At 48.1% G+C, this 16,661-nt stretch overlaps 7 protein-coding genes and 1 non-coding gene across 8 annotated transcripts; 4 read left to right on the forward strand and 4 right to left on the reverse strand.

Annotated features, from left to right (window-relative positions):
* Nucleotides 1-290: 290 nt before the first annotated feature.
* Nucleotides 291-1,546, reverse strand: M431DRAFT_493890 (hypothetical protein; the record flags this gene model as incomplete). Its single annotated transcript, XM_024917174.1, has 3 exons — nucleotides 291-307; nucleotides 365-1,243; nucleotides 1,303-1,546. 3 exons carry the CDS (start codon nucleotides 1,544-1,546, stop codon nucleotides 291-293), a joined length of 1,140 nt encoding a protein of 379 aa, XP_024775129.1.
* Nucleotides 1,547-2,081: 535 nt separating this feature from the next.
* Nucleotides 2,082-3,348, forward strand: M431DRAFT_493891 (hypothetical protein; the record flags this gene model as incomplete). The annotated part of the gene is made up of 2 exons (XM_024917175.1): nucleotides 2,082-2,553; nucleotides 2,609-3,348. 2 exons carry the CDS (start codon nucleotides 2,082-2,084, stop codon nucleotides 3,346-3,348), a joined length of 1,212 nt encoding a protein of 403 aa, XP_024775130.1.
* A 1,123-nt stretch (nucleotides 3,349-4,471) lies between these two features.
* On the forward strand, nucleotides 4,472-5,398 carry M431DRAFT_83199 (hypothetical protein; the record flags this gene model as incomplete). Its single annotated transcript, XM_024923285.1, has 3 exons — nucleotides 4,472-4,614; nucleotides 4,696-5,108; nucleotides 5,163-5,398. The coding sequence occupies 3 exons, from the start codon at nucleotides 4,472-4,474 to the stop codon at nucleotides 5,396-5,398; spliced, it is 792 nt and encodes a 263-aa protein (XP_024775131.1).
* Nucleotides 5,399-6,476: 1,078 nt separating this feature from the next.
* Nucleotides 6,477-8,122, reverse strand: M431DRAFT_493893 (hypothetical protein; the record flags this gene model as incomplete). The annotated part of the gene is made up of 6 exons (XM_024917176.1): nucleotides 6,477-6,560; nucleotides 6,622-7,036; nucleotides 7,088-7,149; nucleotides 7,206-7,431; nucleotides 7,484-7,776; nucleotides 7,838-8,122. The coding sequence occupies 6 exons, from the start codon at nucleotides 8,120-8,122 to the stop codon at nucleotides 6,477-6,479; spliced, it is 1,365 nt and encodes a 454-aa protein (XP_024775132.1).
* An 874-nt stretch (nucleotides 8,123-8,996) lies between these two features.
* M431DRAFT_83756 (hypothetical protein) lies at nucleotides 8,997-9,652 on the forward strand (the record flags this gene model as incomplete). The annotated part of the gene is made up of 3 exons (XM_024923351.1): nucleotides 8,997-9,191; nucleotides 9,258-9,434; nucleotides 9,494-9,652. The coding sequence occupies 3 exons, from the start codon at nucleotides 8,997-8,999 to the stop codon at nucleotides 9,650-9,652; spliced, it is 531 nt and encodes a 176-aa protein (XP_024775133.1).
* Nucleotides 9,653-10,406: 754 nt separating this feature from the next.
* M431DRAFT_507123 (hypothetical protein) lies at nucleotides 10,407-11,503 on the forward strand. Its single transcript, XM_024918918.1, has one exon. The coding sequence runs from the start codon at nucleotides 10,677-10,679 to the stop codon at nucleotides 11,349-11,351; it is 675 nt and encodes a 224-aa protein (XP_024775134.1). The 5' UTR covers nucleotides 10,407-10,676; the 3' UTR covers nucleotides 11,352-11,503.
* A 965-nt stretch (nucleotides 11,504-12,468) lies between these two features.
* M431DRAFT_t90 lies at nucleotides 12,469-12,562 on the reverse strand. Its single transcript has one exon. It is a non-coding gene; the product is annotated as a tRNA-Phe (tRNA).
* Nucleotides 12,563-14,563: 2,001 nt separating this feature from the next.
* M431DRAFT_83007 (hypothetical protein) lies at nucleotides 14,564-16,207 on the reverse strand (the record flags this gene model as incomplete). Its single annotated transcript, XM_024923253.1, has 5 exons — nucleotides 14,564-14,669; nucleotides 14,723-15,840; nucleotides 15,899-15,975; nucleotides 16,036-16,110; nucleotides 16,171-16,207. The coding sequence occupies 5 exons, from the start codon at nucleotides 16,205-16,207 to the stop codon at nucleotides 14,564-14,566; spliced, it is 1,413 nt and encodes a 470-aa protein (XP_024775135.1).
* Nucleotides 16,208-16,661: the final 454 nt, after the last annotated feature.

Raw genomic sequence — 16,661 nt, forward strand, 5'->3', positions numbered from 1 at the left:
CGTCTTCATTGTTCCTCTTTCAAAGAATAGCTGGGCGGTCAGTCTGGATAGAATACAAATCTCAGAATATTCCGAACCATTGGAGCTGGCAAAATCTTTGTTTCATCTTTCACCACCTTGGACACGATGAGTGTCCGATCAAATCAAATCAGTGAAATGGGACACAAATGCCTTGATTGTTGCAGTAAAAGATGCCATGAGATAATAATTCGATAAACGCCGTAGTATTTCCTCCAAAAGATAAACCATTCTGTAACTCTAATACTCCAATCCACATCGTGAAACTCACATTATACTCTCACGAATGCTGAACAAGGTTAGAGGATGATCAAACTGGGAAATATCGGGGTAAGATAAGACTCACTAGCATCAATCTGCTTAACTTGTGGGAGTGCAAGCCGAACTTTGTTCCTGTACAGAGCGGGGCCACGCAGCTGAAGAGGGTTGCCCTCAAAATAGACGGTTGTCAAGTCCTCCTTGTCTTTCAACTCCTTCTCCACCTCGGCAAAGTCTCCCAGTTGATTGTAACTGGCCCACAATTCTTCCAGATTTTCCAAGGGACCAACACCTTTGAGGCTGCTAATCTGATTGTTGGAAATTTCGAGTATCTTGAGGTTGGTGTTGTTCTCAATACCTTCCAAGGATTCGAGGGCGTTGTGGGCAATGTATAGCTCCTCTAGCTGAGGGACTTCCTTGAGGGGAGACACATCTCGGATTCGGTTGGACTGGATACTCAGCAGACGCAACTTGGGAAGCCCTCCGAGCCCTGTGAGCTCTGTAATCTTGTTCTTCGCTAGCCATAGCTCCTCCAGATTCTGTAGGCTATCGAGATTTTGGATCTCTCGGATACGGTTTGAGCCGAGTTCTAGAGACTTGAGCTTGTCAAGCCCTTCTAGCCCCTCGATTTTGCTGATCTTGTTAGCAACCAGGAATATCTCCTTTAGTTCCTTAAGATGATTGATGTGCTTGATGTGTTTGATCTTGTTGAAACTGAGATCCAGGCTTGTAAGCTTTGTTAAGTTGTCCAAGCCCCGGATGTGGGAGATCAGGTTATCGTATAAATCCAGCTCTTCCAGCGTATCGGCAAGGCTTTCGAGACTTTCGATATCTTGGATGACATTTTGTCGGAGACAAATGCGAGTAACGTTCTTGAAGCGCTCCAGCCGTAGGGCAGGCAGTGACTTGATGCGAGAGTGGGAGCACATGATTTCTTCGGTGCCGGAATCCTCGCTATCGAGTAGATCTGCCATGTAAAACAAACGTCAGCTCGGGATACGTATGGTCTGGCTCATGGATTCCTACTCTCGTCTGCCCGGATCTCTTCGCCATGCAGGACATTACTGTCGTCTGAGTACTCCGGGTCTGACAGGGCCTCGGGGTTGGTCATGAGCGCAGTCTTGGGAATCCGGAGCTTGCCATCCCATCCCTTGCTGTCTCTGAGAGACGGGCTTGGCTCGCCATCGACGTGATGAGACGGCCGGTCGTCCACGATGTCGATGTGGGCAGTGCCCTCGCTCTCTTTCTCTTTTTCGTGCGGGACGTCCATGACGCACTGCCGATTCTAGTGTAAGCTCGGGGCAAGATCGTCGTAGGAGAGATTTGGGTTGTCAAAGTTCTGAGGCTCGACCAGAAGACGTTGTAGTTGCTGGAGGATGCTCTGATCACTGGATGGTTTGGTTTGTCCAAGAGCAAAAGAGGCACGCGAAACGGCTCCAGTGCTGCCTATTAGTATTTTCTGGAGCTTTCTTATTTAAGCTCCAGCTTTGAGCCTTGCGACAGATGAGTGCCCGAGTGGCGTATTTTCAGCGATGGGTGACGCCCAAGCCCACTAAACGCACGGCTGCTTCAGGCTAACGCGGGGTGGCAGGGGCTACATCATTACAAAAAGTCCTGTAATTGACCTTGACAGCTGCATGTGGCCATTTTTATGGCTACTACATAACATCTTTCAAACGGCTCAACCTCTTGAAAGGAGCAAACAGCACTGCCGTGGTCGAGCATGCTGTGAAAGATTGATCAAGACTTGTTCCTACAACCACTCCATACCCGATAGCGGGGTCCGGGAACTTGGGCTGTCAGTAATGCGCATCCCATCGTCTTCGGTTGCGCTTCTCAGAGTGCCGGTGATACATGTGACGACAAGGGGCTACCGAACAGCTGCACTATGGGCATGGCAAGCAAGAAAACCTATCGTTCAATATGGATATAGCCATGGGCGTGGCATTTTCAAGAGGCAAATCCACCTCGGCCAAGTCTTGATGCCGCCTCTCATCTTCACCGGACTCTTTCTTGCCCTTTGGTGCTACAAATGCATCATGCTTGTCTTATTCCAGAATGCCATCATATACAACCCCTTTCTCCCACCAAATGCCCGAAGCATGACCATCTCCGAGTTTTCTCGTCAGTGTGGGGGTGTCGAATGGAAAGAGGATAGAATCAAGTCCCTGGATGGCACAGAAATTGCGCTTTGTATAAGTGAGATATCTTGTGGCGACGAGCGTGGTAGCTCATCCAAAGGACCAAAAACGCCAGTCTACATCCTCTATTTCCAAGGTATGCTAATCGATTTCTGTTTTAAACTATTGCAATTGGCTGAGTGGAGGTATAGGGAACGCTTCATCTCTTCCCCCTCGACTGCCAGATCTCTCAGGCATCCTACGTCAGCTGAAAGCAGAGACCAAAGGACAAGTGCACTACACCATGATTTGTCTCAGCTACAGGGGATATTGGACATCTCACGATCGTCCTTCTGAGAAAGGCATCGACTTGGATTCTGAAGCGGCTCTTCGGTGGGTATCAAAGCTTCATCATGAGAAGCATAAAGAGACACAGGGGGCACCAGTCACTATCCTTTGGGGGCAGAGTATCGGGTGTGGTTTCGTAACAAACCTAGCAGCCAAGACCCAAGATGCTGGCAATCTGCCGATCAATGCCTTGGTGCTAGAGACGCCGTTCACAAATACCCGAGCAATGCTCACGGCGCTGTATCCGCAAAAGTGGCTGCCATATCGATATCTATGGCCATTCTTGCGCAACCACCTCGACAGCTGGGCAAACTTGGAGCTGATAGCTGCAAAGGCCCAAAAACCAGGGGTCTACATAGTAGAGGGGGGCAAGGACGAACTGGTGCCCTCTGATCATGGCGACATCCTTTATCGGCGGTGCCAGGACGTCCAATTATATGCGGAATTGCACACCGTTCGCGGAGCGCTCCATAACGATGTGATGGTAAGGAGACATGGCAAACACACCATTGCACAGTCTATTGCCTCGGCGGTCTCGCGGGCGCAGGAACTCTCTGCCGACCAGGCGCAATGTCTGCCCGGGTTGGCAAAAAGCAAAACCTGAGCGTGAACACCGGACCCGAATCTTATACTTGAGAGTTTGGTCAGATCAGCTGTGCTACGGCTCCTACTTCCAGTCATGGCCAAGTCCGCGCCCAACACACACACACACGGGATCCTCGTACTGGCCTTAGCTGGTGCAGTAGCTTACCAGAAACTCAGATGCAACAAGGCCTGTACCTTGCAATGCAATCTATCCATGATCCACTGGCGAAAAGCACGGCCCAAGCGTGAGGCTTGTTGCAGGCCGTCCGTTGTGAGACACTTGCTGTCGTGAGAATTAGATAGAGCGTCCAAGGCATCAGGACAGCTTCAACCATGGTCGGTGATAAAGCCTTGGTATAATTGGCTTCAATTGACTCCGAGATTCTCACATTCCTCTCGTCTAAAGTTTCCAGCAGTCCGAATCCCAAAACTTTTGATTCCGCGTGCCCCATCGCCTTGATGCACTATCGCGCATTCCTGCAGGCTGGTGTATGGATGCCTTGCACGGCTCCAGGCACCGCACGGCTCAGAACAGGCTCTTAAGTCTGTCCCACTGCAGCCACCATCAAACCTGTTGAAACGCCCGAGACCTGCCCCCCCCCTTTTCTCAGCCCTTCTTTGCTCTGACTCGACGAACTCAGCAAGGATCCTTGGTCATCGGGCTGCGAATCCGCCTTGGCCTCTCAGAATGGTCGATACAAGTGCCGCCTGGCATCACGTGCTTTCGCAATCTTTTGGCGTTTACAGTGGCGCACTGTCATTATTACTGTACAGGACTAGACGCGAAATTAACCGAGTGGACGCGTTGTGTCATCTCATTATCACCAACCCTGCCTAGGCCGCCTCACTAACGGATCCGGGGGGTGTCTGTAGGCAGGCAACGCCTCCTATGGGCTTGGGTCCGGTGTCGTATAAAACCATGGCGTCCAACCTCGCTTTATGCAAAAATTTCAGCATCGTCCGGCTTGGTGCCTTAGGTAAGTGAATCGATTTTACGGTGTGGTCGATTCATTCCGGACTTTCCTCTCTTTCATTTTCATGGTTATGACCAGATTGCACGGTTGATTGCATCTGCCGTTTATGACAATTGCGTCTTTCTTTAATTAATCCTTTTAATCACACCGTCCCCGACCGGATCCACAATGTACTCCAGGCGCTTCGAAACCTCCAGCCGGAGCTTCTCCAAGGGCCATAAAGTGTCCAAATCCAGCTCTTCCTTTAGCAAGGACAGTGGCATTACTAAAAAGCGCCATGAATCTCGCCATCGGAGACCGGCTACGGCTTCGTCCGCAAGTGAGGACACCATCATGACGAGGTAAGTGATCCATCGTGCAATACAAAGAATGTCAACTAATGTGGCCACTAGTAACCTGAGCTCTTCTATTGTGACTCTCGTCGTCGGTGCCGAACAGAGACTTTTCGCCGCGCACGAAAACGTCCTCTCTTCGAGCCCCTTTTTTGACAATGCCCTGCGAAACCTCTACACCGACCCCTCTGCCAAGAGAATCTCTCTTCCGGACGAAGAGCCCGAGATTTTCAGCTCGGTGCTGGAGTACATGTATAAAGGGGACTACTATCCCCGCTTGGTGCACAACAAGCGGCGGGATTCCTGGGAACTAGAGGCCATAGGCAGTGATGACGATAAAAGGGCCGCAGAAAGCACAGTCTACCATCGTGGCGTTGACGGTGACCTGCTCAAGGACACCGTCATCTACTGTGCTGCTGAGCGGTATGGCTTAGATGAATTGAAGAAACTGGCTCTGCGCAAGCAAGGTCTTCGTAAGTTTTCTTTCGGCACCATGCTCATCTTGTCCTATTCCTGACACAAAGCAGAATCGGGCATTCAGTGCAGCACCATCTTGGCCTCCGCAAGATATGCATATGCCAACACCCCTGATAGTGACTCAAAGCTGCGAGCCCATTACTTGGCTCTAATCATTCGATCTCGTAGCACCTTCAAGCGAAGTGGCACAATGCAGCTCGAAATGTTCAATGGAGGCACTCCGCTCTTCTTTGACCTCTTTGTGGCTCTCTGCAACCACGTCGATGATATTTCATCTACACAGTAGGTCTTTCTTATCTGTTATTTCTTTTTATCGCTACGTGATTAACAACCAAGAAGAAATACCCCACGATCTACCCGCCACATGTAATGTCTTAGGCTCGTCTCTAAAAGAGCTAATTTCTTTTCCTATGTCACTCATCAAAAAGACGACACCAGCCCGATAACAAAAACAAACAATCGCGGCACCTTTATGGAATCGCGATTTCTTTATGCAGTTGGCTTTTTTCACGGTTATTCCCCCACGTCATCTCTTGTATCATTATGTCTCTGCTTTTTTTCAGCCGCCATACCCAGCGGCTTATTTGTTCTATCTCATATGTCAACCCTTGAAGATTTATGGCACTATCTGAAATTACGATGATTTGGTATTTATGAATGGGAGATCACGTATTATTTTGAACGAGCTGAGATTGAACTATAAGGCTAGCTCGTATCTATAAAAGGGATCGAAGCTCACGAGAGTTCGCTGTATGCGCTGTGTTAGAGCTATACACTGGCTGAGCTTGTATGGAAATAAGTTACTTCTTTATTTAGCAAAAATTTACACTCCAAGTCACACAGTTGTCGAGTTAAATCTGGTATCATTTCTGGATTTTGTAATGACCTTTGAAGTGAAATGATGATATATCGCATAATGTGCCATGGCCTCATTCGTTCTTCAACCTCTCAAAGGAGCCTCACACCTTTCGGACATCCTAGTCAGATCCCTAAACTTTCCGCGCAATGAGTCATTGGATTAATGCAAAACTAATCAGGCAAACATCGAGTGTGGCAGCAGAAGAGGTGTACATGTGCACGCAAGAGTCTTAGAGAGCCAACCAAGCGGCGAGGCTGTTGGATGAAGCAGCCACTAGGAGAAGGCCGTATTCACGGATATCTTGGCTATCTAATATGCTATGCGTGCTGTAGTACTTCGGGCGTAGGTAAGGTATGGCTAGGGGGCAGCGAAACATGTGCGCGCACTCAAAGCTTCTTCTCAGAACTATAGGCTGCGGATGCTTCTCGCGTATGAAGCTACGAGGCTAGAATGATTCTGAGTTTCATTAAACGACTATGATCATCTGGTACCACCTTCGTCTCATTTAGACGCCTGTGCCAGGGAAAGCGCCTTTCTTGGATAACACTACGATGCCTCGTTCGCGAGCAATATAGCCTTTCATCAGATCCTAGTTATCGGCGTCAGCAACAAGGCTCCCATGAAATCATACCAGGGAGTCTGAACCATACCTTGTAGATCATGTTCGCTATCAAGCATTCGACTTCATCAGTGTCGACCAACTCCCCACCGCTCCCCATACAAATGGCTGCGCGAAATTCTGCCACTGGTACTCGTGTGCGGCGTACTGGAGTGGTTTCTCCCTCTTTGAGCTCGTCAAATCCCCCCGCGATGAAGACTTTGCGTAACAGGTTGCGCAAGGCAATGTCACGACCACGCTCAAGCGTCAGGTAAATGCGCCTCTTGACAAATTCATCTTCACCTTCTTGCAGTGCGAGGTCAAAGGCGCGAAGATCACCGCTTCTGATGCATTGGGCTAAGGGAAGGAAGAGCTTTTGTAGGCGCGGAAATGGCTCTAGAAGTGCTTTTGTGGGCAATACGTGGGTAGTGAGGAGGCGACATGGGATGAGATACGTAAGGATGCGCCTATAAACTATTAGTACCGTATCGGTTGAGTGATGGAATATTTCAACATACTCCAAGTTTGGCAGTGCATCTTTGTTACAGAGCTCCCATGCTTCGACAAGATGCTTCTCGGCCTTGAATAGTGCCGTTAGCTATGCGAAACGCCTCATGATTGAGAATTTCTTCTCACCTCGACATAATTCTCCTCTAGGAAAAATAAAACTCCCTCATAAAACTTGAAGGTGACTCTTTGTGACTTTGGAAACGCCGACAATGGTGGCATGTCTCCTCTGTATGCGCTCAACGTCTTTAGAATGGTTCGTGAAAGTGAGGCCGAATTGAGCTTAAAGTATGTTTTGAACAGTAGGTTGATGATGAAATAGATGCCCCATTTCCTGGATTCTTCTAATGGTGCTCTAAATCTGAGTGTTAGAATCACTCACAATAGGATTGAAGCAGGCCACAAACCTGTCATTGAGACAAAGTGTGAATATTCTTTTCAGGTGCTGCTCGCAATCTCTCAGTTGGCCTTGTTTTTCGGTCTCTGGGTCAAAGTCATCCTGCATAAGAGAGGCTCCTCCAGAGTTGTCGCCGAGGTTGCGGCTACGCTCCGCATCAGATTTGATGGCGAATAATCTCAAGTATTTGCCGATCATGTACAGACACGGAATCGTCCACGCTTCAAACCCAAAGTTATTATACCCCCGAATCAATATGGATGTTAATTCTTTCCATGATTCGTAGACTTTGGTCCACGTTGACTGTTCCAACGTTAGCAGTCAGACACCCATGGTCCTCAGTATACAGCATCACATTATATACCTTGCCATCTTCTCCTGCAACAATGTCCCCAACAGCATTCCAATACGCAGCATACACTTCGACCCAGCCTTTGATCTCCTCATGATCCAGACCTCGCTGGTGAGATGAGTTTGATTTGATCAAGTGTTTGATGTCACCCTTGATCCTAGACGAATTGCTGCTCTTCAAAATCGACCTCAGTCGCTGGGGATTCTCTGGTGGGGAAATCGGTGAGAGCGTTGCCGCGAGCAAGTATCCATTCTGCTCTGCATGGGCTCTTGCAAAGCCCTTGAATAGCTCGTCCATATCGATGGAGATGAAAGCCTGAAACAGGCTTGATTGGTTAAATGCTGATTCGCTCTCAGTCCGCCTCGAGTAAGAGAGCAAATGGAATCCGTCCGAGGTAAGACAATTATAGTCTAGTTGAGATGGTGCACTCTATAAGAAGTGCTTGATATAGCTAAGAACGTCTATCCATACCACAGAGGAAGCTCCAACGCCTTACCACCCATCACAGGCAAAGGCATCAAGGTACGTACCTCTTAGCTCCAATGGCAGCTGAAGTAAGCAGAGTCCACGTGTGACTTTTCACGTGATGCGTTGGCGAACTCTTCTGGCGCTGTGGATCTGCTTTCAGCCAATCGCTGTGGAGGTTAAAGCCCTGCGACAAGTTTGGTGCTCAACCCTCCCCACTCACCCGCACACAAAAATTATCGCTGCATCACCTCTAACTTGACAATCTTCAAATTTCGCGATTTGTCGAACAGTCACAGTGAGTCGGAAGATTATCTTGTAAGATATTGTACATACTAACGATCGTCCAGATGGGTAAGAATATCCCTTTAGCAGTTCACCTTTCCGAGAATGCGCGTTGTTGGGAGGACATGGTGCCGTCGAATTTCGCCGTAAAAATCAACAAAATCGCCATATGCCGAACTGGGATCTCGATTCAACCAATCGATTGAAAATTGATGATGCGGTGCCTGGAAGAGGGGGGACTGGATTTGACAGCCATCGTATTACGTCTACGAAGAGCAAGGAGTTTTGCTATGGAAGATTTCTTCAAATCGAAACTCGACGACCCTGAGGAAAATCGGCAAATTTGGCACGAGACTACCGGCAGCGCGCATTCGACGGAACTCACTTCTCACAAATATCTATGGCCTTGGATACTAACAAGATGCAATCAGGTCGTCTTCAGGAGTACGAGGTCATTGGCCGCCACTTGCCCACCGAGGCCAACCCTACCCCGGCCATGTACCGGATGACCATCTTCGCCCCTAACGAGACGGTCGCCAAGTCCCGTTACTGGTACTTCTTGCGTGGTCTCAAGAAGGTCAAGAAGGCCACCGGTGAGATCGTCAGCATCAAGGCGGTATGTGGTTCTCCCAGTACGAAAAGTCCACAGACGGAATAGCGACTGACGGCGAGGAAATTCTAGATCCACGAGAAGCACCCCGAGAAGGTCAAGAACTTCGGTATCTGGCTGCGATACGACTCTCGCTCTGGCACTCACAACATGTACAAGGAGTACAGAGAGCTGACCAGAACCGATGCCGTCGAGTCCCTGTACTCTGACATGGCTGCCCGCCACCGTGCCCGTTTCAGGTCCATCCACGTATGTCGAGCACAGATCTGGTATAGATACCGCCATTTGATTACTGACAATTTACCCAGATCCTCCGTGTTGTTGAGATCGAGAAGACCGCCGACATCAAGCGCCCCTACATCAAGCAGCTGGTTTCCAAGAACCTGAAGTTCCCTCTCCCCCACCGCATCACCAAGACCAGCACCCAGAAGCTGTTCAGCGCGAAGCGACCATCCACTTTCGCTTAAGAATGTTATTGGTTTTGAGGACGGTTGGGCTAGGTTCTGCGGGTGTTTACAACGGATCATGGAAATATCACTGCATTTGCTCGTTTAAAGAAGAGCATTGAATGAACCAAAAAATTCTGAACACGGAGTAGATTTTATGACGCAAGAAATGTGAATGTCTCTATGCTTTTTGTACAGCGTCCCGTGTTCATGGCTGGGGAGGCGACCACCGATTCAATCGAGACGTGAATCGGCGTCGAGGTGATAATTCAACTGGGGAAAAAAGCAGGTGGGAATTCGGCAATTTCAATTATCGAGTTCAGGCTGCACAATACAAAACAATTGAGCTTTCAACAAATCGTCCCAAATCATTTTTTTTGTTTCCAGTGTATGGACCAGCAGTTACATATTTCTGTGTTTGAGTTTAAGTTACATCTTAACTCCTCTTTACAAATGACAGCTAACTCTCCGTTGTTAACCTCTCTTACAAATGACAGCTGATTCCCCTTTGTAAACTTCTCTTGCTTCGTTTTCTCTCGTTTTCTGAATTTAGAACTCCAAAAAAAGTTCGCTCGAATCATTCCTAATCGGGCTCGCCGTGCTGGCGCGGACCCGGCCATACAAGTTTCGGCCGACCAACCAATTTGAGACGACAGCCAAGAAGGACGTACTAAAATACTAATCAAAAAGTCCGTCTACAAACGGCCCAAACCACTGGAGAAAAAAAAAATGTCTTAAAAGTTATATGCCACACGATGGAGAATGATACCACTCTCAGCTAGCAGTCCGGTATCAACCCGGTATGACTCACGCCAAAAAAAAAACGAGGCTGTCTGCATCTTGATGACAGAAAAAGTTGCACTTTCTTTGAATACTTAAACTGGCCCTAAATCTTCTTTTATTTTATTTCTTAAATTCACTACTCATACTATCTGTCTAACAGCCCGAGCTCAAGTCTTCTTGAAGTCTTTTAATTGGCGTTTGCTGAACTTGCAACATTTACACTACATCACTACTCCGTCGATACCACAGAAACTTCTACACAATGGCACAGAGCAATGGCGCTACTGAACTAGAATGGGTGACGGTCAAAACAACTCTACCGAAACCCTATCCTCCCATGTCAGAGCGAGAGCCCATTCGAACTGAGCGCCTCATCCTCAGGCCATACGCCGCCACAGACCTCAATGACTTCCACCTCCTCCGCATACAGCCCGAAGTCATGAAGTGGACATCACAGGGCAAGCCCGACACAGACCTAGCACAAACCGAAAAAGTCCTCGCAGACAGGCTACCGGGCACCGATGGTGAATCAGCTTACGAGTTCGCCATCTGCTGGGCAGAGACCGGCGAAATGATTGGCACGGGTGGCTCTCACATGCGGGTGGGAGAGCTCGGCTGGCCTGTCGTCGGCTACCTGTTTCGATCCGAATTCTGGGGCAAGGGTATCGCTACTGAAGTTATGAACGCCATTCTCAAGGCGTACTGGGCACTTCCCCGAGAAGAGGTCGAGATCAAGGTGGAGAAGAGCACCGTCGAGGGCGAGAGCGAGCGACAGCCAGAGCGGATTACTGCGGTCACGCTGGATAGCAACGGGCCCAGTCAGAACGTATTGGGCAAACTTGGCTTTAAGCTGGTCAAGAAATGGGAGGAGGAGGAACCTAATACGAAAGTGATGGAGCTGCTCTACGGGTATGCTGCGCAAACGCCGAATGCCTAAAGGAACGTAGAGATGGTGTTGGAGAAAGCCATATTCGCATATTGCACTTTGGAAGCCAAGCGTCTGCATAGTTTATGATTTAGCGATATAGATATGACGGATAAAAGTAATACACTACTAGATGGCAACCAAAAAACAATGCAAGATATCCCTTTACATCGTGATATGCGAATGGAATTGATGAGAAGGGCGGGGGAGCGCCAGAAGTGACATTTGCTTGGCTGATCTTCCCCGTCTAGGTACACTTGCTTATCCTATGTATATCGGGGAACAGACCAACAAAAATATGCACGAGCAGATGATTCGCAGATTCCGCCAGACAAGATGTTGTCAAGCACCTCGAGCCAGGGATGCATCCCCACAAGCTAGCCCGACTTGATCAGAGAGCAAGGAAGCGAAAACAAGCATGAACAGTCACTCATTCGGCCTCCTCGGTAGGCTTGCCGAGCCTAGAGTGCACTAACGCCGGCCTACATAAACGAGGGGCATTCATAGGTCTGAAAATGAGACATTAGGTGGGATATATGCAATACAGGCTGAAGAGATATGTGTGCCAGGCGCGGGTCGTCTGTGCAGCGCCGTTTACAAATGTACACGATGAGTAGAATCCAAAATAGAATAAATTATTACTGTTTAGTGTATGAAACAAATATGGTCCCAAGAAAGAAAATGAGACGAAGAAGTCAGTGAGTCAACGTTTGTTGCGATATAGCCCTTGTAAATGTTGCCGACTTCGGGCTTACTCGAGTCATTCTTACCAACAAAAAGTCTTTCTTCATTTCAAATCTTCTTTCGCAGCAGCAGCGATATTCGTTAGTCATGCCTTGATACCAAATAGGATAGAAACATTTGAAGATTAACTTATTTGTTTGCGACCAAAATAGCCTGTTGGATAGGCCCCTGGCTGGTTATGGTCATTGGGTTTGCTACAGGACCAAGAGCCCCTCCATTTCCTGCGTGTTATACATATTAACACCAAATTACCTATACCTATAACACAAACCAGGCAAAAAGAAAGAAAGAAGACCAAATTACAAAAAAAGGCGAATCTGTTAAAAGAAGAGATGGATTTCTTGAACAAGAAGATCATTTCTCAAAAATCCAAAAATATATGACATGCGACCTGTGTGGATCGAACACACGACCTTCAGATGTCAAGAGATTGAAGTTGGAGCTTCAGTCTGACGCTCTCCCAGCTGAGCTAAGGTCGCAAGCTAATTGGTTGAAAGAACGCGATGCTAATTCAGCTTGTGTATGGAGCAGGCGGAAGTCATGGGGAAAAAAGTAAACAAAGAATGATCCATGCATTCATTCTACGGACCCTTTATGTCTCTAGCACCGGTTCTGATGGTAACGAATCGCTTTGCTTGTGTGATGCTGCGGTATTGAATTTCATTATGTAAAGTCGAAACATCGACGCTTCCTAGCCTGCGAGCATTGAATATTTGCCGATGAAGTGAAAATACGATTGCTAGCCATCCCTAAGAAAAGAATCTCGTGTCTTCGTCCATACCCATATGATATCTCTTACCCTAAAGCAGGAAAAGACGCCAAACATTGGAAAACCCACTATATACATTCGCTCAGAGGCATCACCACCTCTTGACGCTGCCCTTTCAGGGTAAAAAGCCAACTTGCATACCCTCGTCATTTCTTCCCTGCTTTCTTCTCATAGGCCTCAACTAGACCTCTGCAATTGGCCAGATTCTTCTTTGGCTCCCACGTGTTGTCCTTGTCGCTGAAGCCCTTCCACTTGACTCTGAAGTAGTGCTCCAGAGTTTCCTCTTCAATTCTAGAGTCGACAATCTTCTCCACCTCCCACTCTTTCCGTCCCCCTTTAGCTTTACCGGTGGCTTCAGATTCCTTGGCTTTCCCGGCGGGCCTGCCTCTGCGCTTTACTGGTTGTGCCTTGGCTGGTTGTGCCTTTGCTGGCTGAGCCTTTGCTCTCTGTGCTCTGGCTGGCTGTGTCCTGGTTGGCTGTGCCCTGGCTGGCCGTCCAGATTTTCGAATCGCGCTTTTCACGTCGACGCTTCTCTTTGCGCGCTCTCGCTTCACGGGAGATGCAGCTTTGCGAGCAGGCTTAGCCTGACGCCTGGACGACTGTCTTGGTGTAGCAGGCGTTGATGAGATCACTTCACCGTTCTCAGCGTCTTTGACGTCCTTGGATTGCGCTGGACTCTTTGCGGTGTCTCCCGCGCCATTAAGCTGCCTAGCCAGCGAAGATCGCCTCGAAGAACTAGCTGATTTGAAGGCCGGCGAAACTGGAGAGTGAACCAGTGAAGCGAAACGTTCAGCCGATGAAATCTGAACATCTTCCGGTGAGTGGGGAAGATCCGGTGGTGGCATCTGGTTACTGGACGCGGCCAGCCCAGCCTCTTCAAACATTCTACCCAGGGATTAGATTCAACACGCGATTGCCAATTCAGAATATCGCGCTTCTTACTGAGACATGAGTTCGCTCACTTCCGCGCTTTCAACATCATCAAATAACCGGGGCATGACTGCTGAGTCTTTGAAATGTTCAAATGAACGCGACCTGGTTGATTAAGCGTTAGGGTAAACGCGATGGGAACACCTGCAAGAGGTGGAGGAGAAGAAAACGCGTCGGGCGCCTTTGTGTTCACGGATGGTTTTTATGAGGTGCAGCTTAGAGGAATGGATGTCATTTCATCTGAAGTATGTGGTCACGTGGTAACTCTCGATATTATATTTCTGAGAGCCAACTTCAAAACTATAGAGGAAAAAAAGAGGCTGATAACTTATTAAAAAATTAAATGAAAAATAAAATAGACAAAACGTATTACCTATGCATCTTGCGATGGCATACATAGTATCGTCGCCGGGGGTGTCGGGTATAGTAGCGCCTCCTTGCAGCAATCCCTTGGCAGACAGACATAAGGCACCTGAGCGTGAAACTGTTGGCTAATTGCAGATGGACTTGAAAGTGCATGTATCTAACCACCGCAAGTCAATTCCAAGATATATAGCTGTTTCACCTTCTCTCCATCTAGAGGTAAACAAAGTGGTACATTAGTCTATGTTCATGCTACTAGAAAGTAACTTCGCCTCATATTAAATGTCCGCTCATCTAAGTAGGTATACCAAACCCTGCCGCTTGCAAAGATTCTAATACTTCAATGCTAATGCCCTAAAAGATGGGTATGCAATGGTAAATAACTGGGTACATGTACATTGCATGATGTGTGGTATGCTCAGTCAAGCTCCTCCACCTCATCATCACCAAGATCACGGAATCTGCCTTCTCGCACTGCCTGTGCGACAGGATTTTCGACATCTATGATGCCGTTACTCCTAAGTCTAATGGCCAAAGGTTAGTTACTCCCTGAAATTGTGTGGATGAGAGACCTTACCGTTCAAAGAGCACAAATAATCTCTCTGCCTCGCGTAGCTGCTCATCTTCAGTCATTGGCGGCATCTCCGAAACCCTTTCTTGATCCACAAATTGTCCCGTAATGGGATTCACAAGCCTTTGAGCGCCTGTAGAGTCGCCAGCATTGAACGTCGTTGAAGCACTTGTCGGGATCGGTACGTTATTCTGGAATAAAAAGCCAGAAGCAAACCCATACCCGACATTCTCCACAAACTTCGATGCATCCTTGTCTGATAATTGGAAGAGGAGGTGGGAGACGGCATCTCGAAAGGCGGGAGCCATCGGGTTGGTCGAGTTTTTCAGTAATCTTGAAGACAGAGTCTTGCCTTTGCCAAGAACTGATTTCCGGTCCTCTGCGGTTGGCAGTAGCTTGCCGCTGATATATTGGCGCACTGAGCTGGGTGCACTCTCATGGACCTTGAGCATCGTGCTGATTAGAGGGGTGACGGTGACATCAAGGTCATTATCACCGTAATTTGCCATTGCCGAGTCAAGGAGAGATATCAGTCTAGCGGCGACTTTGTTGGATTCCGAGCTTGGGAAGATGGCTGCTTGGTTTTCGGCCGTCGATAGATCGAGATTAATCAGAGCGTTGACCAATGGTCCAAAAGGAGGCTCCAACGGCTTAGATGTTGGAATGTCTTGTTTCCACAATAACTCGACAATATGCGGCACCGCTGGGCTAAATCGAGAGGCTTGATCTTTACAAAAGTGAGTGACATTAAACAAAAGTTTGAGAATCTCAGCGAGCGCCATATCCTCCATGGCCTGCGGCTGAACAGGCTTAGTAGCTGCAAGTTTAGCATGTCGGCTGAGATTCTCTGTGATATTCTCGGCGAGGTTATGTTCGGTAATCAGGTTAACCAGATGCTCTTTGGTGCCATAAGTGGAAAGCAGCAAAATTCGTGACGTGAGAAACTCGTTATCCCAGTTGTCAGTTTTGAGCCCCTCACAAGCCTTTATGGCGAATCCTTGGTCTACAAGCATCCGCCTTGTTTCAGGTTTTAGCAGCATCGAGTTAGCCAAAACTCTCAAGGCAGCTCGGTTTGTGTCACCAGACGAGCTGTCGAATCCATGCCGTAAAAGCATAGAGATGCCCTTGCAAATGTTAGCCTGATCTCTGTTATAAAGTAACTCGTACTTCCCAACTACTAACATCTTTGGTAAAGATAGGATCTGCGTTTCGGGGGTCTCGCCCATAGATCTTCAGCTCTTCCAGGGCCTCATCTCGGTCTGAAGGACAATCAATAGGGGACCTTTACAAATCACTGACGAATGCTGATATTTACAAACCTTTGGGGAGAAGTGAGGCCTTATCGAGATCCTCGGTGAGCTTATTGACCAGCTCAGTCACTGCCTTGAGTTTTGCTGGATAAGGTTAGCTACAACGTATGTCCTGAGTATTCCGCGACTGCTAAATGGACTTACCAGGGCCAGTTGCCGTGCCCAGTTGAATACCAGGCATGGCGAAAAATGAGTCAGATTAAAGATGCTGAGAGAACATGAAAGGGAGAGAAGTTGGGACGGGTCGGGTTGCGCGTAAAAACCGTCGACAAATTTGATAGAACAAAGAAAGAAATGGTCAAATGATTCGCCCGCTGCTAAGTATAGAGTCGGATTCTGACTGGTCGCCACCAGAGTACAGCTGTTTCGTATTGGCGTATTAGGGGATGCGAGGTGAGTAAGCTGCGATTAGGAGTTGGAGGAGGGAAGAAGAGATGCTGCTACTGGTGAAGCAACGATGATAAAGGTCTGACGATTGTCGGGAAAAGTCATGAGAGCTGGGGCGCAAGGGCTATGAATGAGATTAATAAGATGGGACGGTGCCTGATTATTGAAGCAGGCATGCCGTCATGAGATGACTGACATAAATTTGCGGAACAGCCAGGGTTTCAGCAGATTAACAAGCCCAATATTGG

Source organism: Trichoderma harzianum, assembly GCF_003025095.1.
Source record: "Trichoderma harzianum CBS 226.95 unplaced genomic scaffold M431scaffold_5, whole genome shotgun sequence".
NCBI lineage: Eukaryota > Fungi > Ascomycota > Sordariomycetes > Hypocreales > Hypocreaceae > Trichoderma > Trichoderma harzianum.